Below are 25,016 nucleotides of genomic sequence, written 5' to 3' on the forward strand. Positions count from 1 at the left end.
AAGAAAAGAAGTTTTAAAGGAAGATTTAGACAATTTGGTCTTAAATTAAGTTGGATACCACTGTCTTACCCTACTAGAGAGAAGGTAGAACTCTGGAAAAGAATATATTCTCTGAAAGGTTTAGAACTGGTCTTCTGGGCAGTGTGTATATGTGTTGCATACAGTGCTAGGGACTGAATCCCCCACCTTTTATATGATAGGCTCTCCCCCAGGAGGCTGGCATTTGAAAATCACATTTAAGTCTCTACATTTAGAATACACCAAGAAGTGACATGGTTAGAACATTATTTTATAAATATAATTTTAACCAAAATATGTTTGCTTTCAAAACATAATTTCAGTTTCAAAGTGTCAAAGTGATATAAATATCACCTTTGTAGTGATATTTATAAAAGCACTGTTTACTTTTCCTTTGTTCTCTTTCTCTTTTTCTAGTCTTCGGAGACAACGGTTTACTAATTAGCCCAGGCTAGCGCAAACTCCCAATCCTCCTGCCTCAGCCTCCCAAATATTTTGTTGCAAGAATAAATAATGCCCAACTAAGTAAAAACACCCTGAGAGGAAGGACTAGACCTGTATAAACATTAAATGGTATCCCTTAAAAGTGAAATAACTATTAATGAAGAAAAACTCCTTACTATAATCTAGTGGGAAATACTGTATGGACACATAATTGTTTCTGGAGGGTTTATTATACATTATTTACTTACACTGAGTATCTGCCACAGGAAACCTAGCATTGTGAACTACATAATCAGTCCCTATAAGCAGTAACTCAAGACATAATAATTAAAAACCAAAAATAAACTCTTGATGATTACCAGCACTATACCTGCAAATGACTCTGTCTTTTCAGTAGCTCCTTCCTCTTGCTGCTGCTGATGGCAGAATACACACGCAGAAAGGTCATGTACCTGCTTGGGGTGGCCCCGTAAGCTTTGCAAGACTCATGGATCAATAAGAATGACTTTATGAAGTCAGGATCAACTAGAAAAAGACATGAAGAATTACATCAAATAATTGAACCTATATCTCAGACAGTTATAAACACAAGGCCTTTCTTATTAAAATCATGAAGGCATCCACAGCTCCTATGCCACTTAAGGGTTTGACCACTATGGCTGCAGTTGTCTCTGTCTATGCACTCTTATTTACTTCCTCTCAATATGGTTATTGCTGCAAAATCAACCTACTAATTATAGTTAATTATTCCAATAACAATCAATTATTCCAATTATTAATGATGAGAACAATTATAATTTTAAAAAATTATATTTTAAAATCTAATAATTATTCTAACAATTAACATTAGACATGTAATAAAAAAAAGCAACACAGTAAAAGCTACTTGAAAAAGCAGAGATTCTAAACCAATTAAAATGTCATTTGATAAAGGGGGAAATACTTCAAAACCGAGAAAGTTAAGATGTGTTCGCAAAGAATTCTGTGTGTTTGTGATCAACCCCACACTTCCCTCTCACTGACTGTTTCCTTCCCAACTGCAGAAGCCGCTCATCCTTTCCTGTGCCACAGCCATGACAGTCTAGCCTCACGGCAACTGGCTCCCAATACCCACCAAGTCCATTCCTTCTCAGCTTACCTCCTCCTAGGCTCTGGCCCTGCCTGCCCCTCGTCAGAGAAATGCACTGCTAAAGCGGTCTATTACACGGCACTTTCCCTGTACTGACTGAGCACTTGATAGTAACTGGAGGAATGAAATGTGGGGATGGAGTAGTAGTGGGGAGACGGACCACTTTTAAAGTGAGATTCTACTTTAAAAGAAAATCCTAATTACCTTCTTAATGAAATCTCTCAAAAGAGATTCCATTTCTACTTCTTCACAGTTCCATAAAAGTGCCCGTGCTCCTCTGGAAGCTGTCTTCAGAACACCTTTCCAGATGGCTGCTCAGAGTACTTCCACTTCCTACGATACTTAGCAATCAAAACTGTACCTCCCAGCACACTGGAGATGAACTTCCAGTCTGCTTTCTTGCTACGCCCAAGTTTAATACCTATGTGAAGCATAATCCTTGGTCTCACTAGGCTATCAGCTCCTCAGTAAACTGACCTGCATCTAGCATAAAACAGTGTCAGTGAGGATTTCATGATTAGATGCTTATGTTAAAGAATGAATATGGCTATGGTATAAAATAGCTTATTCAAAATTAGTGTGGAATAATATTACAATTGAGAAACTACCATCCATACTCAGAAAATAGCACAAAACTTTTCTGGACTCAAGAGAAGTTATATGGCACATCTACTAATCAGAGTCAAAATGCTATATATAGTCAAGACTTCAGCTCACTAGGTCAAAAATTTTTTTGTTCGTGATGGTTAGAGAATGGGGGTGGAGGACAATGTATTCAACTGCATATGGGGGACACTTAAGAGTACACAAACTCATAGAAGCCAAAGACCAACCTCAGGTGTCACTGCCCAGGAGCTGCCTCCACTATGAGGCCAGGCTGGCTGACTAGGAAACTCAGAATCCTTCTGCCTCTGCCTTCCTAGCACTAGGGTTACAAGCAACTGCTACAGTCAGACCATGCTCAGAGGCTTATGCATGCCCACAAGAAGTTTACATCTATCCAGCCCCACAAAAAGTAATTTTTGAATTTCTGACATTCCTAAACATATTCTTTTGGCATTTATGATACAAATGTAATTTAAAAGTGAAGAGAGTTTCAAATTTTCATGGGTAAGAAACCTGTTAACAATTTTCATTATTTAAATTCATAATCATCTTCCATAAATCTATGACATGAAAAACCTATCATCTCATGAAAACACATTTTACAATAGTCATTTACACCAAAATACTACCTGAACTTTTTTTCTTTTCATCTTTTCTTTTTTTTTCATATTTTTCTTCGATGTCTGCTTCACTGAATAACATTTCTGGTATCTAAAATACAGAATATTTCCTTAAAACTGAATGAAATATAACCCAATGAGCCCATTCCCTGATTTATGAACGCAGCAAAGTCTCTAAGAGCCTTTAAGTGAGCATTTGTGGGTTACAGTATATTAGGAGGGACCCTTGTGAGGGAAGTGTGTGCAAGCATATGCAAGTGTGCATTCACACCCACAGAGAGCAGAGGGCAGTCCTGTGCCGTTCTCAGGAATGGTATGCCCCTCTGTGGAGACAGGGCCTCTGGCTGTGCTCTCTCTCCAATCACACTAGCTTCCCGACTTCCCCAGAGCTGGTATTATAGGCATGCACCACCACGCCCAACTTTTTACACAGCTTATGGGAGATCCAAGCTTGGTCCTCACTATTGTCTTCATGCTTGGGTGGTAAGCTATACCTTGGAGCAGCCCACCCTTGGACCAAGGCACTCGCACCTTCCAGCCTGACTCCTTCTGAAAACCAGCCTCTCAGCCTCTGCTCCAATCTGCAGTCTAGGGTCACAACTACCTCTGCACTTCCAACCCTCTGCATTAGCTCATACCACTCCTCCTTCTCCAAACCCTAATCTACCTCTTTATCAGGTAAACTCCTTGGGAAAGCACAATTCCATTTGTGCAAGTGTCAACCACAATACTGGCTACCCTCAGGTCACCACTGCCCAGGTGTAAACAAGTGTACAGATGGCTTGAGACAAACCATAGAACTGTGCTGGCTGCCCTCAAGGAAACAGACACGACTGCTCCCTTCTTTCATTATCACAAATTACTTCAAATGTCTCCTCCCATCTCTTCAGCCTGCCAAGCACCTTCTCTCACCCTTCATCAAGTAATCATATCACTTCTGAATTCCGGGAGAAAAAACAGAAGTGTATCCAAAACTTCATACCTGCTCACTTGCTATTCTCACAGAACAAAACGCCTTGCCTGCCCTCTTAGATTGCTGAAATCTAGTGTTGCCTATGATGCGAATGGCATTGCACCAATCACACCAACGCTGAAGGCACCAGACATGAATGTGTATTTCCACTGCATGAAGATGAGTGAGCAGCTGAGATACGGATGTCATCCAGAGCACAATGTTATTACTGAGTCAGACAAACTAAAATAAGTGGATTGTAGTTTCAAAGGTGCTAGGAGTTCACACATTAAACTCAACTACTTTTAACATTTTGGAATATCAGTGTGGTTTTAAAAGAACAAATTTTCGCTTTGTAAAATTCTTAACAGTGAAGCTGGATGGGCAGCGGTGCATGTCTTTAGTCTCAGCACTCAGGAGAGGTGGGCAGATCTCTAAGTTCAAAGCCAGCCTGGTCTACAGAGCGAGTTCCGGGACAGCCATTAGTTTTTTAACTCTAGGCTAGCACTTATTAGCCTAACAAATCCAAGGCAAAAGAAATTTAAAAAGATAATTATCTCTTTATCCCATTAAAATTTCTACACTCAACTAAAAATTTCGCTCTGAAGTTCTGTATTTTACCAAAGTATCCTAAGATAAGGGAAAACAGAGATAGGTTCAGACAGAGTAGACACGCCCAGCCCCTCTGTCAAGCGAATGCGCACACTGGCACCACACGGAGACTAAGGAAGCTATGTCATGGAGAGTGCTCCGTGTCCCTGCCTGCCAGGGTCAGCATCAGAGCGCACCTTCTTCATACTGCTGTCTGACCAGCCCTCCATCCACAGCACCTGGCACTTCTTATGCAAAGCTGGATTACTCTCACAGTTTATTATGAAGTTCAGATTTGCAGAATCCATAATCAAGACAATATGCAAGTTTTGTTGAATTCCTGAAAAAATGGCAAGAAACTGTATGAGAATTATGAGAATAATTCTGATTATGAGACTATTGATAAATCAGACAGTTTACATATGAACCAGTTTAATGAGATGGTGGACATTTTCTACAAATAAAACAGGAGATGCTTATGAGAAATAGTGAGCTACAAAATAATAGTAAAGCAAAATTTATGCACTGATTAAAAAAACTACTTGCTCCTCTAAGATAGTGGCCCCTGGTAGAGTGTCTGCAATCTAGTATCTGTTCCCACACCCACATAAACATGGACAACACTGACTGGACTCTGGGTTCCGAGAAAAAGGTACCAAGTTGGGAGTGGGATGTGGTAGGGGATCCTAGGAGTTAGAGAGGGAGCAAAGGTTGTTATCAACGTATATCAAATTTTCAAAGAATGAATAAAATATTTGTACACGTATAAGTCATGTTTGCAAACAAAGAAAAAGACTCATAAAAAGAACATATAGGAATGGTTGGGTGCCATAATTTTTGTCTTTTTAAAAAAATTCTATTTTATTTCCATAGTGCACAAGAACGTGTTGATGTATAAATCATCAATTATTTAGCATTTAAAAACACTATAAAGATCTATAAAGATTTAAGATCTACTACAGTGAGCATAATATGATCAGATGAAAAGGCAGACAGCAAGGCTGGTGTCCAAACACATCACTGTGATCCCAACATTGCCATCTGATAAACTGTTCTATGATACTGTTATTATAACTCTTTTGAGATACTTTCTAAAACCTGCAGAAAAAAATAATAGAAAAGGGCATTAATTACCAAAAACCCTTAATTTCAAATAAATTTGTAATCTACTGAAGAATTAGGGCAAATTAAAAAGCCAAGGATGTCTCTAGTGAATGTGTGCTGTTTAACAAGTGCATGGTCATGTCAAGAACTAATCCCTCAGATCCATGAGAAATTGGCAAAGCCTTCCCCTCTATCTGGGTCAGGCTCAGAGTGATAGCAAAATCTTTCTCTGCTCTAAATGCAAATGGAGACAGTGTGTAAGTCAGAGTGTTTACAGATGACTGACCAAGGTTGCAAAACTAGGAACTGTACCTCCTCCCTAGATGAGCGAATCTCCCTCCTGTACTGCATATAATCACCACACAAACGTTCTGGGTGTTGTACCACTCATCGAAGCAAGCATGGCCTACCTGCTCCAATGTTTCTGTGCAGCTATTGGCCATTTTTTACGTTTATTACCTTCTCTTCATTCCCTCCCCATCTCTAATTAGGTAAGAGGTCAAGGTGCCAAGCTATACAGAACACCATACTAAATGTATTTATTTTACTCCAGTCAGAATGTAAACTTAGTGATGAGCTCTGTGCCTCTTACTGTATGTGAAGTAATTGAAGACTGGTCCAAAAAATCCATCCTGAGAAGCTTGGTCTTTCAGAGGCAACAGCAAAGGCTCCAATTCTTCAAGAGTATACAGTCCAGGAACCTCGCCTGTGGAAGAATAGTACATTTCCTTCTTATTTTGACTAGCATACACCAATTCAAAACAAATTTTACATACAAAATGATTTTCAATTTCTACACTAAATTGTTCTATTCAATCATTACCAGAAGTGTTAATAACTACAATTCCTAACTTCTTGGTTTTATATAGCTTGAGATTTTGATGTTTCAGTCATAACCATGTGTCAGCTCTTACGACCTTAGTAAACAACTATGTCCAAGATTGTCATCAGCAATGCAGGTAACGTTTATACAAGGTAATTCTACTTGGGCAATTTGCACCAGAGTACTTATATTTGCTTCACAGAAGCCATTCACTTGCCTGAAGACAAAAGGCTATTGATCATCTCCAAGAATGTGGGATGTACAAACTGGTAATCCTCAAGAAGTAAGACTACCTGCTGTGCTTCGATTCCTGCAAGGTGCAGTACCTGCAAAACCAAGGGAAGATCAGCCCTGTCAGTGGCTGTCGCAGCAATTAAAGATTACTATCCTTGGCTGCCATGGCAACACAGCCTTGACCACAGTCTGAAGAGTGAAACAAAGTGTGAGGCTGCCCAGTGGCACCAACAAGTTGTAGAGCAGAGGGGTTCTCTACATAAGGAAGCGACTATGATACACATATCTATTACAGGTCTGTTGTTTTGCTGTTACTGATGGTTTCTGAGGCACAGTCTTGCTACATGACTTGGGCTGGCCTTGAACCTGCCAGCAGCCTGCTACTTTACTCCCATGTGACCACACACAGCTTACTTAGGACCTATTTACTGACTTATTTAGAACAGAAAGGAAATTGTATTTTACCTGTACAATTTGGAAAGTAAAGTCATCAATTACTAATACTTTTTAAATTTTTTTATTTTAGAAATAAGTCTCTGAAGCAAAAACTAGATCATTTCATAAATATATTTATTCTTCCTACACAATTACATAGTCCTGTTTATCATCCAATTAGACATCCTATAATCTTGGTTGCCCAGAACCTTGATATCCTAACAGGAATCTCCCACATATAGATAAAGACTTAGTAATTATGGGGAAATAATCAACAAAATTAGAAGGAAGGCTATGTTATGTATGGGAGACTTAAAAGCTTTAATAACTAGCAGAACTGAGAACCCAGGTAAAGGGATCCTGCCCATAGCTCACATGCTTGAGGTCGGTTCTGAACTGCTTCGGCTCATAGCCCCTGGAGATCTTCGGGGAGAAGAGCACAGCACCGTGCATGTGACTGACCAAAGATGTGACAGTCCGCCGCCCCACGCCGCTTCGTCCTGCCAACAGAAGGGAGCCTCCAGGGAAACTCAGTACTCTGTCTATCCTTGACATGTATTCCAGAACTTCTTGGAAGAGTAAAATGTCTAAATTCTGGTTATCTCGTCCATAATGAATAAGACCCTTTGGAAAAAAATTATAATTTCTAGTTAAATAACAAAAATGTTGTTTTTCTGGGGCTGGAGAGATGGCTGCCTTGCTGGACCTAGGTTTTGATTCTAGCACCCGCATGTCCAGTTGCAGAGGATCTTTCATTCATTCTTCTGGCCTTCACGGCTCCTGCATGCACACTGTGCACACACTCTCCAGGGGCACACACGTACACAAAATAATAAGTAAATATGTCTTTTTAAATATATTACTTAAAGTTTTATATTTCTGACAGTTTCAAAAAAGGTGAAGTGACTATATTTTATCTGACACCTAAAATCTTACTAAGCAATAACACAGATTTGTAGGCATATGAAAAGCTCATGTCAAACAATTTCACAGGTACACGGAATTCAATTGTGCCAGACAGTACTGCATCTTAACTGGGCTTTGTTTCCCAGCATGCATTTACAGTAGCTCACAAGTGCCCATAACTCCAGCTTTGGTGAATCTGACACTTTCTTCTGGCCTCCAAGAGTACCCACGGGCATATAATTCACAATAAAAAAGAATGCATAGGTCTTCTTCATCCTTATACTAAAACCAAGTGGGGTGGCATGGCAAGGGAGAATAAAGAAAAAAAGAGACAGGAAGGAGGAGGAAGAGCAAAAATGAAGACCAGGAATCAAAAACAGCATGGGAGACAGAGATTCAGAATCTCCAGACCACACCTGATGGACCTGACTCTGGCGATGCCACCCTGGAGTCCCCCTATTTCCACTTTCGCCAGGTAACTCTGACACTGCAGTACAAAACCCACCATCCAGGAGTGTTTTCCAATCACTATTCTCATTGCTATTCCTATGGCAATAGTGTCATCAAATAGGTATCTTAGTAATTTTACATGCATCTGAGCATCCCCCTAAAGTCTGCCAGAATGAAAAGTTCTGTCCAGTGTGTGACCTATCATCCCATGTACTCAAATGTTTCTAACAAAGAACTAATTACTATTATAGCCACACCTTACTCCCAGGCGTAACTCCCATAATACCTTCTTAATGACATCTTTCAGGTCTGCAGAGCTCAGTTTGCCAAGTGGTTTCCCATGTGGAGGTAAAGGCTGTCCTGGAGCTATCTTTGCTCCTGAGATATGTTGGGCTCCCCATGTAACATAGAAACTATCTGTAGTAAAGATGTTGATACATATCACTAGTGATGAGGGAATCAGTCACCACATTTCTTATTAAACTATATTTACCCAGTCAAAATAAAATTGTCTCCAGAAACACAAGTGTCTTATAATAATTAAATTATATTAATATAAAAACATACAGAGAATAAATATAAAACTATATGAATACACTAATACTTTATATTAATATACTAATATACAAATATAAATATAAACTTATAAATACAATATCATACTAATTAAATTAATAATTACTTCAAGGATCAATCAGTAAGTCACAAGTTACAACACCAAAATCGGCCTGAGAACTGAGCTAAACACTTCCATTATATTCAGTACTCACTTTTTAAACCTTTTAAATATATTTATGATTTGAAAATTCATCCACTTATTAATGTTCCTCTGCTGCCTTCCTCCAACTCCCCTGAGTTACCCCAACTTTTTTGCTTCTAACATCACATCCTCATTTGTTGTTTGGTTACCAATAACCCTGCTGAGGGAATCTAAACTGTGGGCAGCATGGAAATCAGTATGGAGCGTTCTAAAAACTACAAATAGAACTGCCCATGACCCCATGACCCAGCTATAGCACTTCCTTATATGTACTTCACAGACTTAAGTCTACATCACAAAGACACCTGGGCCTTACACATCAGCCAAGACACAGAATCAGCCTAGGTGGCAATCAGCAGGTGAATACGCATACACGCACGCGCACACACACACACACACACACACACACACACACACACACACACACACACACACACACACCACATAGATAGGCAAACAGACAGACAGACAGATGGAGATAGAAAGGAGATTATGTGAGGAGAAGGTGACTGAAACATGTGAAAGAGGAACAAATGAGGGAGACAGGATAGACATGAGCAAAGTACATGATCTAAATGTGTGCAGATGTCAATAATAAAACATATTACTTCACTTTGTATGTTAACTTTCCAAACACTTCAGTTACTAAAGTTATAAAATATATTTTCATGTAACTTCCTTTTTTTTTGATGCAATCAACAAGAAGTTTATTGATGTAACTTCCTTAAACAAGAAATATTCTTTACTTTTTCTACAACCAAAAGACTATAGTTAATCACAAACATCTGGAAAAGTTACATTAAAACACTCTATGCTTACTCTAATAGTTTAACCACAAACGTCCACAAGTCTTCATGGCATCTAAACAAGTTACCAACTGTACCACTAAAAGCAGTGACTGTCTAACTTCTGGCATTCAACTGTAAGCCTCTTGAGAATAATAGAAGTTTTTAGACCCTAAAACCCCTGAACTCTAAAAGATTTGAACAACAAAGGAAGTATTGATACCAACCAAAGCGCAAAGGGCCTTTACATGAAAAGATACAGCAGACTCAAGTTTCCAAACCAAGAAGTGGCCCAACTTCAAGAACAAACTTTCTCCATAGAAACTGGACTGACAGCTTCAGGCCAGAACCATGCAGACTTCAATTAAAATCAAGCCTTCTCACAGCACTCCACCTTGCCTGGTATCTTTAGAATATTCTTCCTACTTCTAAACCTCTGGAAATATCTACCAAATTTTCATTCAATCCAATAGTCTTCTCACTTTCAATATTCCCTTGGACTTGTATAATTATGGCCCTGGGACCAACATCACATCTAGAAACGTAAAGTACATAAGGGTATGGCATGAATACTTGTTAATACAGCATCTAGCTGGACAATTGCTGTATTAGGAATCATTGCTGTGTCTTTATCACAGGTCCCTCACTGGAGTATTCTCCACTACACACCTGCTCCCATAGTGGTTTCCAATATGTGACTTGGTTATGAAGGAGACACAGCTCTGAATGCAATATTGCGGAAAAAAAGAAACTGAGGAAGCATAAACAATGTCCTATGCCATCATGGTCACCTACTGGAAAAAGCAATACTTTCCCCATTAAGCACAAGGTTATTATGATCAAGTGAGGAATTTCAAAACCTTTATGTTTCATATTTAAGCAGATACTAAATAATTTTCTTTTTAGGTCCCCCCCCCTTTTTTTAGGTTTTAAATATTTTATAACAGGGTCTTCCTTAACCAGACTCGACCCATTTTATGGACACGGCTGACCTCAAACTTGTCACACTCCTGCTTCTGCATCTCAAGTGCTAGGGATACATGTGTACCACCACAACCAGCTACATTATTAGTGAGATTTCTGTAGGAGAAACAGCATCGTATTACAATGTGCAGCTTCAAGAATGAATATCTTTATGAAGAACATAACTACTCATTACATTTTGTTCAGATTGTAATTGTAGAATTCTAGCAAAAATGGCTAAGCATCTTCCCTTTGGGAAAAACTGAAATTGAAATCCCCCAAAGTTCTATTTGTTCATACATGAAATTATCCATCTGGCCAGAAACCAAATGTCAAAGCAGCATAATGACTGAGCACTGACATAAGCCCTCTTCTATTACCTGCCATGTTGTCCAGTATGTCTGAGCCCCAGTCTCCTTGGAGCACCGAAGTTAAAATGTTATCAAACAAATGCAGCTCCTTCACGCCAACAATTTTGTCCCGAAACAAGCGCCGTGCTTCATAGGCGACAATTTCTAGCACATAATCTAATGGATGGTTAGAGGATCCTAAGAAAGGCAAAATTTTCTTTAATTGTAGTGAAACTTAAACTATTTTCAAGTGGTGTGTTTAACATAATGTTATGAAATAGATATATAGTGAGAATCTACATACCATAATTTTGGCAGCAGGTAAACAGAAAATGGAAGAAAGTTAAAATTCATTTCTTTAATAAACTGGTATGTTTAAAACAGTATTTATAGTTGCTCAATAAAATTATCATTTCCAAATTGCTTAAGAAAAATGGTTTGACTATAAAAAGAAATGATTTTATCTTTTCTTTTTTTTTTTTTCTTTTTTTTTTTTTTTTTTTTTTTTCGAGCTGGGGACCCGAACCCAGGGCCTTTATGCGCTTCCTAGGCAAGGGCTCTACCACTGAGCTAAATCCCCAACCGATTTTATCTTTTCTAAGATCAAATTTATACAGTAATTAAACAGGTTGCAAAAAGAATACAGTAAATTACTATCCTTTCAATAGTAAAAAACATAATGAAGCTATTTAATTTATCATTTTTAAATATTATAATTACTACCACAATACTTATGTTCTTATCATGAGTACAAGTTATAGACACGCACACACGCACACACACACACACACACACACACATACACACACACAAAGCTGACACTCACCTCCTTCTAAATCATATCTGAACAAGCCAAGAACCCACTGAGTAAGAATGCAGGGTGTGAAGAAATAGTGGCTGTAATCATCCACTGTGAATTTGGCCCGCACCTGAAAAAGAACACAGTGCAAGCAGTTCTCAGTGCTTGCGTCATTTCTACATTTCCTGTCACCTTGGACTCACAGGAAGGCCAATTTCTGGCTTACTTCAATAAAACTGTTCCTTTTTTGTTGTTGTTGTTTTAACTATCCTATATAATTCATCCTATACATTTGACCTATGTGTTTGGTTTTGCAGCAGGGTCTCACACTGTGGCCCAGGCTGGCCTATAGCTCACTATGTAACTCATGTCAATCTTCTTGTCTCAGTCACCTAAGAACTGGTCCCAGGGCCATGCCCAACACTTCAAAGTATGACTCCAAGATCAGCTCATAGGCTTCAACAGACTGCAAAAGGTTAGGGTGGGACAGGGGTACAACTACAGAAACATTAAATAAACTGATAAACATTATAAAGTAACAGCTAAAATTATAAAGAACCCATAAAACTCAATGAAACCACTCCAAAAGTGTTCTAGTAGTGAGAACAGAATGGCACTGAGCTTAAAGGCCAGTCCCTACCCACAGCCACTACTATTACTGCCATCCTGACTGTCAACACGTGTATGCATTTTTAAAGTGACCTTGTCCTTTCTAACTTATCCTCCCAACTTTCTATCCAGCCTTGTAAGAGCATCTTCCACAAACACTACATACACTCTTCCTTTTACCTAACAAAGGTTCATCATCAAATACTTAGTGGTTTTCTATTGGTTTTTTTCCTATTTGAGATCAAATTTTACTTTACTTCCTCGATAACTACCACACACACAAAGTTATTCATATTCAGTCTATCTAGCAACATGTAAGGTGAATATGTTGTTACTGTGTCGTCTGTCACACTACACTAACTGTGACAAGAAGGAAAAGCCAGGATGAAGACAACAGACCTGGGAACTACAACACAGACTTATACGTACCTGTTCATACACCTGCACCATAGAGCCTGCTAAGAGATAAATTTTTGATGAAGAACCCCAAATAGAATGATTCTTCAGATTTTTGTGCAGAACTGCTTCCAAATATGCTCCATAGATTGTCTGTAACTGTTCTCTTTCTGGGTAACTAAAAAGAACAAGAAATGAGAAAGTTAGAATAAATCAATAGCCTAAATTACTATATTCACATTAAGATATAACAGTGTAAGCTTTCAGACTAAACTTCTCTAAGACCCAGATCTGCAAGGCTACCCAGGGATTAGAACAGACTCAGGCCCTACTTTCTCTGAAAAAGCCAATTAGATTTCTCAGTGTCTATTCTCCAATTGTATAAAGCTTTATAGAAGACTCTAATCAACTATTTTAAAACAAAACTTGAAAAGCCATTCATCTTAAGAAAAAACAGGATATTTTACTTAAGGAAAAGCATTTGCGTTAAGTAAAGCCTATGCATAGGGCAGCAATTCAGGTCAGAAGTCTAAGAAAGTAAATAACATGATGAACATTAGCCTGTCTCTCCCAAACCAGACTGTACGTCCATGTGGATTAAGGGGCACCAATAACATCTCAGTAAAAGCAATGGCCATAGACACATGTACTTAGCAGGAACCTATAACCCACAAAGGTAAGGAAGTAAGGTGAAAGGTCACACAGGGACAGTGCTATGAACATAGCACTCAGAAGGAGTCCCAGTCACATCCATGATCACAAGAATGGACAGATGGACACCATCCCAAGTCAAGAGCTCTAAGTCACCTTTCATCAGATCCAGTTCCTGTCACTTATCTCCATACATTTTAATAATACTAGTTTTGTGAGATTAATAAAACATTTATGTCTAACAATGCACCACTTTTATGGTTAAAGGAAACAAAAGCCATCTGCACTCCCATGGTCATGGTAGTATTATTCATGACACCCCACACACAATACAAACAACCCGAGTGTCCATCAATAGAGTAAAGAAAAGACACAATGTGGTTCATATACATCTAAATAAGCCTAGGCATTTCAAACAATTATGGACAGGACTGGCGAGGTTAAGCAAAGTAAGACAAGCTCAGAAATACAGACATGACAGCACATAGTCTCTGTCACGTAGTCCCAAACCACTGCATTTATAAAACTGAAGAGTGGAGTAATTGTTAGGAGGAACTGGCCTCAGTTGGGAGGGAAGAAGGTCTGGGGAAGGCTGGTAATGAAACGAAGCTGCATCTAGACAGGAGCAAGCAAGAAGGTCTGGTGGGAAATCGGAGGCAACGTTGTATACTATACAGTTCACAAGTTAGGGGGGGATTTGGTAGGGTTGCAGACACGGCTCAGAAATAGAATAGTTGACTAATATGAGGGGACCCCAAAATTAATCTCCAATACTATAAAAAGAAAGAACCTTAAGTATTTTCATCATAGTGATAAATATATATGTTAAATTAACTTAACATTATGCATTAGATAACATGTCAGAACATTACATAAGATCATACCAACAGGTACAATATACTTAAGCATTAACTAACCAGGTTGACTCCTGCTCCTGATATTTAGGGGTACAGACACACAGAGTTTTATCTCCTTGTATAAAAGACCTAACATACTCTAAACCAGTGTCAAAAGTTTGGGAAAAAAACATATTGGCTTATACATTTTGAAATATTCTTGGTGGGTATCCTGAATAAAATATAAACAAGAAAACAAAAAAAACTTTACTAAGATACATACTCGACGGCACAAAGACGAACAATAGACGTAAACCTGGTGGTCAGCTTGTGTCGCCCCAATCTTCCTCCAGCTGACATGGAAGCTACAATTTGAATATTCTCCAGTCCAACCCATTCCAAATTTTCATCATAAAATCCTTGATATGTCAACACCTATATGAAAACAAACGTTTATAAATGGTTTTTATTTTTGATTTCTCTAATCATACTAAAATCATACACTGGTTGCTTATCTTCTTGGTCTGACAAAGCACCTGACAAACCCAAGCCTAGGTCTGTAGTTCAGAGACAGACAGTCTACCCCAGCATGCCCACCCACAGGGCAGCAGGAAGAGGAAATGGCTGGTGCCATCCAAGAAGATAACAAACTCTGCAGCCCAGATTCCTGATCCATTTAACTCAGTCGGGGCTCCAGCAAGATTAAGAGTGCTGCCCACATTTAGGTTTGGTCTTCCCACTTCAATTAAATCACTCTAGAAAATCTTCATGCACTCACACCAAGAGATTTCCTTGTATAATGAGGTCAAATCTTGTCAATTTGACCATCAAGATTAATCATAACATGCAGTAATATCCAAATTTTAATTATTTCTATATGTAACCACCACCTTCTACCTAAGTCAGTAATTAAAATGTGCTAAATTTTTATGTCCTGAAAAATCGTACTGTGCTACCCAGCATCCAGTTAATGTTATCTGATTCCTCCTCTTTCAAAATGTTTTCATTCCATTAAATGGTAAAATCCAAATAGTATTCTACATCTACTAGCAATTAAAAAAAAGCCAGAAGTCAAGAAATAATAAGGAAAATATTTCAAGCTTTGCCATAACTATATTATCATATTCTACAGTTGCATAGACATAAACATAGTGAACTCTAAAAGCCTGGTACTTTTACTATGATATAATACATAGAGGAATAAAGCTTTTATACTGAGTAAGAACATGAGATACACAGCCAAAGAGGAACCCAGACTTTCAGAGAAAAAGAAACTACAGAGCAAGCACAGACACACATGAAAAGCTCCCTCCCTTACCCAAGCTGCTGATTCCCACACTGTCCCAACTAGAAGGGAAGAAAAGTAACAGATTTCCAACTGGGGAATGACTGATCTAGAATAAGACTTAACTATTTCAAAATTCAAATTCTAATATGTGCTAGATACAACTGGTCCAACAGAAGGAACGCAGATTTTGTATCCGTAAGAAATGATACTGGTTTTAATTATAGGTAAAGGTGTCAGCTGCTAAAACTTACCTGCTGGAGGAAAGCCACCAAAGTGCTGGTCCCCCACTTATCAAGCTTGGGCAGGTTGATATCTTTTAGATACAAAACAAGTCTTTCACAATCTTTTGGTCTGTATACTCGACCAGTATTTGTACTGATTACCATGCAAGTCTGGCTCAGTTTCTGCAGAAGATGTCGAGAAGTAGTCTGGGCACTGCAGTGGATAGTGGCAATCTCAGTGGAGCGGAGTTGAGAGAAGGCATACCTGAGCAGCATCCTGGAAAAGACAGGTGACACTGGGGACATCTCACTGGGAAAATGTGCCCAACAAAATACTCCTTACACTCAAATATGGAACTGATATCTTTTTTCTAGATTACTTCCAATGATGTTGAGAAGGAAAATAATAAATACAGAAATAGTTTCCATAGCCACCAAAGTAACTTCCTAACTTTTAAACTGGGGAAAAATGTGTATTTGAAAGTATTCCTAAAATTCTTGCGGACATCTTAAGTTCAGTTTTACCAGGTATACAGAACATGTTAGTTTTGTTCTCCCATAGTTTATGAAAAGATTTAAATTCCCCAACAGTTTTGTTTTCTTAACTAGCCTAATTATGTGTGATTTTTTCAAATTATTACTCTGCCAAAATACATGTAAAACAAATAATTCAGGTTTACTCCTAAAACATAAATGATGTGCACGCTAAATACAGGTGGCCTCCATTAAGCTGGATATTATTGTTAGTAAGAGAGCTGCACTCAACTGTTACACTATGGTTAACTCACACATTAATCTGTAAGTGTATATAAGGGGTTCAGATTTGCGACTATATGTATTTTCTAAGACCATATAACCTGGCAGAGAAAATGACAGTCTTGGTCATTTTTTCTTAAACATGAGTGGAAATGGAAAGTCTTCTTCATAAAAATCCAAGTGTTTTTAACCAAAGGAAACCTAATATAAACTTTTAAATCCTTGGAGAGAAAGGAAATAAATTCTGAAGGCATTTTCTTACCCTTTGCCACATCCTTCTGGTCCTACCAGAATAAATGGCTGTTTGGTATCTGAACTTAGCCAGGGTTTGAAATAATCTAAACCTCGCTGCATATCAGGAGTCTGAATGACAGGAAGGCTGTGGCCACTGCTGAAGTCATCAGCTGTCAGGCTCTCTGGCTTCTTCAGTACATAGGACGCTAACTGCCCTCGGTCACAGTCAAAGTAGGTGTCCATTGGCCTGTGAGAGTCAGGAGGGGTCTCCCGTGCCCAATTAAAGACCTTGAAAGGAAAATGTTGTAAAGAGGTATTTTTACATATTCAACAAAGTAAGTATCTCCACAGTAAACTGTCTTTTTCTTTTCTTTTCTTTTTTTTTTTTTCCCCCCCGGAGCTGGGGACCAAACCCAGGGCCTTGTGCTTGCTAGGCAAGTGCTCTACCATTGAGCTAAATCCCCAACCCCGTAAACTGTCTTTTTAAAAATTGTTTGTATACACTTCACTTCTAAGCAAACATTAAAATAAAATAGCATTTTACCTCAATATGATAGTAAGTACAATAACATATTTAAGAAAGCACCAGCTTAATTTTATATCCAGCCACTTTGCTGAAGTTTTTTATAAAGTTTAGAAGCTCTCTGGAATTTTTGGGGTCACTTAAGCATACTACCATACCATCTACAAATAGTGATATTTTGACTTACTCAACCGTGAATCCCTTTGACTGCCTTTTGTTGTCTAATTGCTCTGGCTAGGACTTCAAGTACTATTATATTCATTAGGTAGGGAGAGATTTGTCTGTCCCTGATTTTACTGGGATTGCTTCAAGTTTCTCTACATTTAGTTTGATGTTGACTACTGGTTTGCTGTATATTCCTTTTATTATATTTAAGTGCGAACCTGCAATTTCTGATCTTTCCAAGACTTTTAACATGAAGGACTATTGGATTTTGTCAAACGTTTTCTCAGCACCTAATGAGATGACCATGTAGATTTTTTTTCAAGTTTGTTTATATAGCAGATTATGTTGACAGAATTCCATATATTGAACTATCCCTGCATCTCTGGAATGAAGCCTACTTGATCATGATGGATGATCGTTTGATGTGTTCTTGGATTTGGTTTGTGAGAATTTTATTGAGTATTTTGCATTGTTACTCATAAAGGAAATTGGTCTGAAGATCTCTTTCTTTGTTGGGTCTTTGTGTGATTTAGGTATAAGTGTAATTGTGGATTCATAGAACAAATTGGGTAGTGTTCCTTCTATCTCCATGTTGAGGAATAGTTTGAGGACTATTGGTATTAGGTCTTCTATGAAGACCTGATAGAATTCTGTACTAAACCTATCTGGTTCTTGGCTTTTTGTTGTTGTTATTGTTGGGAGACTTTTAATTACTGTTTCTAATTCTTTAGGGCTTATGGGGACTATAAGATCTGATCCTTATTTAACCTTGGTACCTTGTCTAGAAAATTGTCCATTTCATCTATATTTTCCAGTTTTGTTGAATATAGGCTTTTGTAGCAAGACCTGATAATTTTTTTCTTAATTTCCTCAGTTTCTGTTGTTATGTCTCCCTTTTCATTTCTGATTTTGTTATTTTGAATACTGTCTCTCTGTCGTCTGGTTAGTCTGGCTAAAGGTTATCTATAATCTTGATTTCCTCAAAGACACCAGCTCCTGATTTTGTTGATTCTTTGTTTAGTTCTTTTTGTTTCTACTTCATTGATTTGATTATTTCCTGCCTTCTACTCCTCTTGGGTGTATTTGCTTCTTTTTGTTCTAGAGCTTTCAGATGTGCTGTCAAGCTGCTAGTGTATGCTCTCTCCAGTTTCTTTTTGGAAACACTCAGAGCTATGAGTTTTCCTCTTAGCACAGCTTTCATTGTGTCCCATAAGTTTGGGTATGTTGTGCCTTCAATTTCATTAAATTCTAAGAAGTCTTTAATTTCTTTCTTTATTTCTTCCTTCACCAAGTTATCATTGAGTAGAGTGTTGTTCGGCTTCCATATCTATATGGGCTTTTGGTTGTTTTTGTTGTTATTGAAGACCAGCCTTAATCTGTGATGATCTGATAGGATACATGGGATTATTTCAATATTCTTGTATCTGTGAAGGCTGGTTATGTGACCGATTATATGGTCAATTTTGGAGAGGGTAACATTAAGTGCTGAGAAGATATATTGTTTCGTTTTAGGGTGAAATGTTCTATAAATATTTGTTAAATCCATTTGGTTCATAAATTCTGTTTGTTACACTGTTCCTGTTTAGTTTCTGTTTCCATGATCTGTCCATTGATAAGATTGGGGTGCTGAAGTTTCCCACTATTATTGTTTGAGGTGCAATGTGTGCTTTGAGCTTTAGTAAAGTTTCTCTTCTGAATGTGGCTGCCCTTGCAATAGATGTTCAGATTTTAAATTTCATTAGGTGGATTTTTCCTTTGACAAGTATGCTTCATTGTCTTTTTTAATATCATTTGATGAAAAGTTGATTTTATTCAATATTAGAATAGCTCCTCCAGCTTGTTTCTTGGGACCATTTGCTAGGAAAAATTTTTTCCAGCCTTTTACTCTGACGTAGTGTCTGTCTTTGTTACTGAAGTGCGTTTCCTGTATGCAGCAAAATGCTGGGTCCTCTTTATGTATCCAGACTGTTAGTCTATATCCTTTTATTTGGGAATTGAGTCCTCTGATGTTAACAGGTATTAAGGAAAAGTGACTGTCGCTTCCTGTTATCTTTGTTGTTAGAGGTGGAATTAGGTTTGTGTGGCTATCTTCTTTGGGGTTTATTGAAAGAAGATTACTTTCTTGCTTTTGCTAAGGTGTTATTTCCTTCCTTGTGTTGGAGTTTTCCACCTATTTCCCTTTGTAGGGCTGGATTTGTGGAAAGTTATTGTGTAAATTTGATTTTGTCATGGAATATCTTGGTTTCTCCTTTTATATTAATTGAGAATTTTGCTGGTTATACTATCCTGGGATGGAATTTGTGTTCTCTTAGGGTCTTAGGGCTTTCATAGTCTCTGATGAGAAGTCTGGTGTAATTCTTAAAGATCTGCCTTTGTATGACACCTGACCTTTTTACCTGACTGCATTTTATATTCATTCTTTATTTTGAGCCTTTGGTGTTTTTATTATTATACTCAAAGGATAAATAGGATGAGGAAGAAATTAGGGAAACAACACCCTTCACAATAGTGACAAATAATATAAAACTCTCACAAAGCTCCTGAAAGATCTGCATGAAAAGAACTTCAAATCTCTGAAGAAAGAAATCGAAGAAGATCTCAGGAGACAGAAATATCTCCCATGATCACAGATTGGCAGGATTAATATAGTAAAAATGGCCATCTTACCAAAACACAATATACAGATTCAATGCAATGCCAATTAAAATTCCAACTCAATTCTTCATAGAGTTAGAAAGAGCAATTTGCAACTCATGTGGAATAACCACAAACCCAGGATAGCAAAAACTATTCTCAAAAGAACTTCTGCAGGAATCACCATCCCTGACTTCAAGCTGTATTACAGACCAATAGTGATAAAAAGTGCATGATATTGGTACAGAGACAGGCAAGTAGATCAATGAAATAGAATTGAAGACCCAGAAATGAGCCCACAAACCTATGGTCACTTGATCTTTGACAAACGAGCTAAAACCATCCAGTGGAAAAAAGACAGCATTTTCAACAAAGTACTAGAAGAAAAAGTGGAGAAGAGCCTCAAACACAGAGGCACACAGGTAAATTTCCTGAACAGAACACCAATGGCTTATACTCTGAGATCAAGAATCAACAAATGGGACCTCAGAAAATTGCAAAGCTTCTGTAAGGCAAAGGACGCTGTTAATAAAACAAAATGGCAACCAAACGATTGGAAAAAGATCTTTACCAACCCTACACTTAATAGAGGGCTAATATCTAATATATGGAAAGAACTTAAGAAGTTAGACTCCCTTCTGGTTGCTACCCTCACACAGAACTGAAAGCTAGCCCTGAGGAGCAACTTCAGACCTGAGACCAGATGTAAGATGAACATTTCTGCCCCAAGTGACCTGCCTGGTGGACTCAGGACACACAAAGACAGAATTCCTCTGGGACCAGATTCTTCCAGATTCTAGCTGGCGCCCAAACCTCGTTGATCCCGGCCCACAGCTCCCTGCTCTCAAACCCCATGGGAGAACTGATCACCCAGAAGTGCGGGCAACCCTGAGACTGCAGGGAAGGAAAGACTGCCACTTCTACCCACCTTTACCCACTTCCTGGCCCAAGAGGAAACTGTATAGTGCCTCTGGACACAGGAATACAAGAGCAGTCAAGCTGCAGGAGCATGATCCAGACTGTGCCTGGATATGAACTAAACTGGTCAAACAGCTCCCTGGACCAAATCCTGTAGGGGGAAAAAGCTAGAATTTCAGAGGGGCAGACACTCCTGGGAAACCAGAGGAGACTACTCTCTGCCAACATTCCTGACTCAAGAAGGGGCCTTGTGCCATCAGGGATCCCTGCACACAGGGACCTAGAAGAAGTAGGGGCAGGACCCTTCTGGTTCCTGCCCACAGGGAGAGCTGAAAGCCAGCCCACAGGACAGACTACACCTGAGAGCAGAACACTATGTTCCCATAGCTGGCTGAAAGAAAACAGGAAAACAAATCTACAGCAGTCCTGACACACAGGCTTACACGACAGTCAAACCACGGTCAGAAACAGCAAGAAAAACTAACATCAGAGACAACCTGATGGCGACAGGAAAGCACAGGAACCCAAGCAACAGAAACCAATACTACTTGGCATCATCGGAGCCCAATTCTCCCACCAAGCAAACACTGACTATCAAAACACACCAGAAAAGCAAGATCTAGATCTAAAATCACATTTTATCATGATGATGGAGGACTTTAAGAAGGTCATAAAAAACTCCCTTAAGGAAATGTAAGAAATACAAGTAAAAAACTAGAAACCCTTAAAGAGGAAACACAAAAATCATTTACAGAACTAATGGAAAAAAAACAACAAAACAGGAGAAGGAAATGAACAAAACGATCCAGGAGTTTAAAATGGAAATAGAAATAATAAAGAAAGTACAAAGGGAAACAACCCTGGAGATAGAAAACCTAGGGAAGAGATCAGAAGTCACAGATGCAAGCATCACCAACAGAATACAAGAGATAGAAGAGAGGATCTCAGGAGCAGAAGATTCCATAGAAATCATCGACACAACTGTCAAAGATAATGTAAAATGGAAAAAGTTCCTAGCCCAAAACATACAGGAAATTCAGAACCCAGTGAGAATATCAAGCCTAAGGTTAATATGTATAGAAGAGAGTGCAGATTCCCCACTTAAAGGGCAAGTAAATATCTTTAACAAAATCATAGAAGAAAACTTTCCTAACCTAAACAAAGAGATGCCCATAAACATAAAAGAAGCCTACAGAACTACAAATAGATTTGACCAGAAAAGAAACTCCTCCTGTCACATAATAGTTAAAACACCAAATGCATAAAACAAAGAAAGAATATTAAAAGCAGTAAGGGAAAAAAATCAAGTAACATATAAAGGCAGACTTCTCAACAGAGACTATGAAAGCCAGAAGATCCTGGACAAATGTCATACAGACGCGAAAAGAACACAAATGCCAGCCAGGTTACTGTATCTAGAAAAACTCTCAATTAACAAAGATGGAGAAACCAAGATATTCCATGACAAAACCAAATTTACACAATATCTTTCTACAAATCCAGCCGTACAAAGGATAATAAATGGCAAAGTCCAACACAAGGAGGCAAACTACACCCTAGAAACAGCAGGAAAATAATCTTTTTGCAATAAAACAAAGACAAACATAATCTCATCTCCAAATACGAAAATAAGAGGAAGCAACAATCACTATCCCTTAATATCTCTCAATATCAATGGAATCAATTCCCCAATAAAAAAGACACAGATTAACAAACTGGATATGTAATGAGGACCCAGCATTTTGCTGCATACAAGAAACACACCTCAGAGACAAAGATTGACACTACCTCAGAGTAAAAGGCTGGAAAAACACTTTCCAATCAAATGGTCTGAAGAAGCAAGCTGTAGTAGCCATTCTAATATCGAGTAAAATCTTTGAACCAAAAGTCATCAAAAAAGATAAGGAAGGACACTTCATATTCATCAAAAAAAAAATCCACCAAGATGAACTCTCAATCCTAAATATCTATACTCCAAATACAAGGGCACCTACATACATAAAAGAAACCTTACTAAAGTTCAAAGCACACATTGCACCTCACACAATAATAGTAGGAGATTTCAACACCCCACCTTTATCAAAGGACAAATCGTGGAAACAGAAATTAAACAGAGACATATACAGACTAACAGAAGTTATGGAACAAATGGACTTAACAGATATTTATAGAACATTCTATCCTAAAGCAAAAGGATATACCTTCTTCTCACCGCCTCATGGTACTTTCTCCAAAATTGACCATATAATCAGTTACAAAACAAGTCTCAACACATACAGAAAGAAATAATCCCATGCATCCTATCAGAACACCATGGGCTGAGGCTGGTCTTCAATAACAATAAGGAAAGAACGTCCACATATACATAGAAGTGGAACAATGATAACCTGGTCAAGGAAGAAATGAAGAAAGAAATTAAAGACTTCTTAGAATTTAAGGAAAATGAAGGTACAACATACCCAAACTTATGGGACACAATGAAAGCTGTGCTAAGAGGAAAACTCATAGCTCTGAGTGCCTGTAGAAAGAAACAGGAGAGAGCATACATCAGCAGCTTGACAGCATACCTAAAAGGTCTAGAACAAAAAGAAGCAAATACACCCAGGAGGAATAGAAGGCAAGAAATAATCAAAGTCAGGGATGAAATCAACCAAGTAGAAACAAAAAGGACCATAGAAAGAATCAACAGAACCAAAAGCTGGTTCGTTGAGAAAATCAACAAGATAGATACACACTTAGCCAGACTAACCAGAGGGCACAAGAGTGTGTGCAAATTAACAAAATCAGAAATGAAAAGGGAGACATAACAACATAATTAGAGGAAATTCAAAAAACATCAGATCCTAATACAAAAGCCTATATTCAAAAAAACTTGAAAATCTGGAGGAAATGGACAATTTCCTAGACAGACACCCAGTACCAAAGTTAAATCAGGAACAGATAAACCATTTAAACAACCCCATAACTCCTAAAAAAAAAAAAAAAATAGAAGAAGTTGTTAAAAATCTCCCAACCAAAAAGAGCCCCAGGACCACATGGGTTTAATGCAGAATTCTCTCAGACCTTCAAAGAAGACCTCATACCAATACTGTCCAAACTATTCCACAAAATTGAAACAGATGGAGCACTACTGAATTCCGTCTATGAAGCCACAATTACAATTATACGGAAACCACACAAAGACCCAACAAAGAAAGAGAACTTCAGACCAATTTCCCTTATGAATATTGATGCAAAAATACTCAATAAAATTCTTGCAAACCAAATCTAAGAACACATCAAAACAATGATGCTTCATGATTAACTAGGCTTCTTTCCAGGTATGCAGGGATGGTTTAATATATGGAAAACCATCAACGCAATCCACTGTATAAACAAAACGAAAGATAAAAACCACATCATCATTTCATTAGATGATGAGAAAGCATTTGACAAAATTCAACACCTCTTCGTGATAAAAGTCCTGGAAAGAACAGGAATAAAGGCTCATCCCTAAACATAGTAAAAGCCATACATAGCAAACAAGTAGCTAACATTAATCTAAATGGAGAGAAACTTGAAGCAATCCCACTAAAGTCAGGGACTAGACAAGGCTGCCCATTCTCTCCCTACTTATTCAATAAAGTTCTCGAAGTCCTAGCCATAGCAATCAGACAACAAAAGGAGATCAAAGGGATACAGATTGTAAAGGAAGAAGTCGAAATATCACTATTTGCAGATGATATGATAGTACATTTAAGTGATCCCAAAAGTTCCACCAGAGATCTACTAAACCTGATAAACAACTTCAGCAAAGTGGCTGGGTATAAAATTAAC

At 38.1% G+C, this 25,016-nt stretch overlaps 1 protein-coding gene across 3 annotated transcripts in view; it reads right to left on the reverse strand.

Moving 5' to 3' along the window:
• The window catches only part of Dync2h1 (dynein cytoplasmic 2 heavy chain 1), a 198,172-nt gene that overhangs the window by 131,247 nt on the left and 41,909 nt on the right, over window positions 1–25,016 (reverse strand). For 2 of the 3 annotated variants that reach the window (XM_032911135.1, XM_032911133.1), the window contains exons 30-42: window positions 16,989–17,248; window positions 16,001–16,247; window positions 14,745–14,896; window positions 13,008–13,152; window positions 11,997–12,099; window positions 11,201–11,368; window positions 8,599–8,729; window positions 7,332–7,580; window positions 6,505–6,613; window positions 6,057–6,170; window positions 4,558–4,700; window positions 2,827–2,908; window positions 833–987 (exon numbers count right to left, since the gene is read on the reverse strand). In XM_032911135.1, the coding sequence (XP_032767026.1) occupies window positions 833–987; window positions 2,827–2,908; window positions 4,558–4,700; window positions 6,057–6,170; window positions 6,505–6,613; window positions 7,332–7,580; window positions 8,599–8,729; window positions 11,201–11,368; window positions 11,997–12,099; window positions 13,008–13,152; window positions 14,745–14,896; window positions 16,001–16,247; window positions 16,989–17,248 (2,058 nt within the window). The remainder of the gene's footprint in view (window positions 1–832; window positions 988–2,826; window positions 2,909–4,557; window positions 4,701–6,056; window positions 6,171–6,504; window positions 6,614–7,331; window positions 7,581–8,598; window positions 8,730–11,200; window positions 11,369–11,996; window positions 12,100–13,007; window positions 13,153–14,744; window positions 14,897–16,000; window positions 16,248–16,988; window positions 17,249–25,016) is intronic. The other variant, XM_032911134.1, reaches the window with a different exon arrangement.

Source organism: Rattus rattus, chromosome 8 (assembly GCF_011064425.1).
Source record: "Rattus rattus isolate New Zealand chromosome 8, Rrattus_CSIRO_v1, whole genome shotgun sequence".
Taxonomy (NCBI): domain Eukaryota; kingdom Metazoa; phylum Chordata; class Mammalia; order Rodentia; family Muridae; genus Rattus; species Rattus rattus.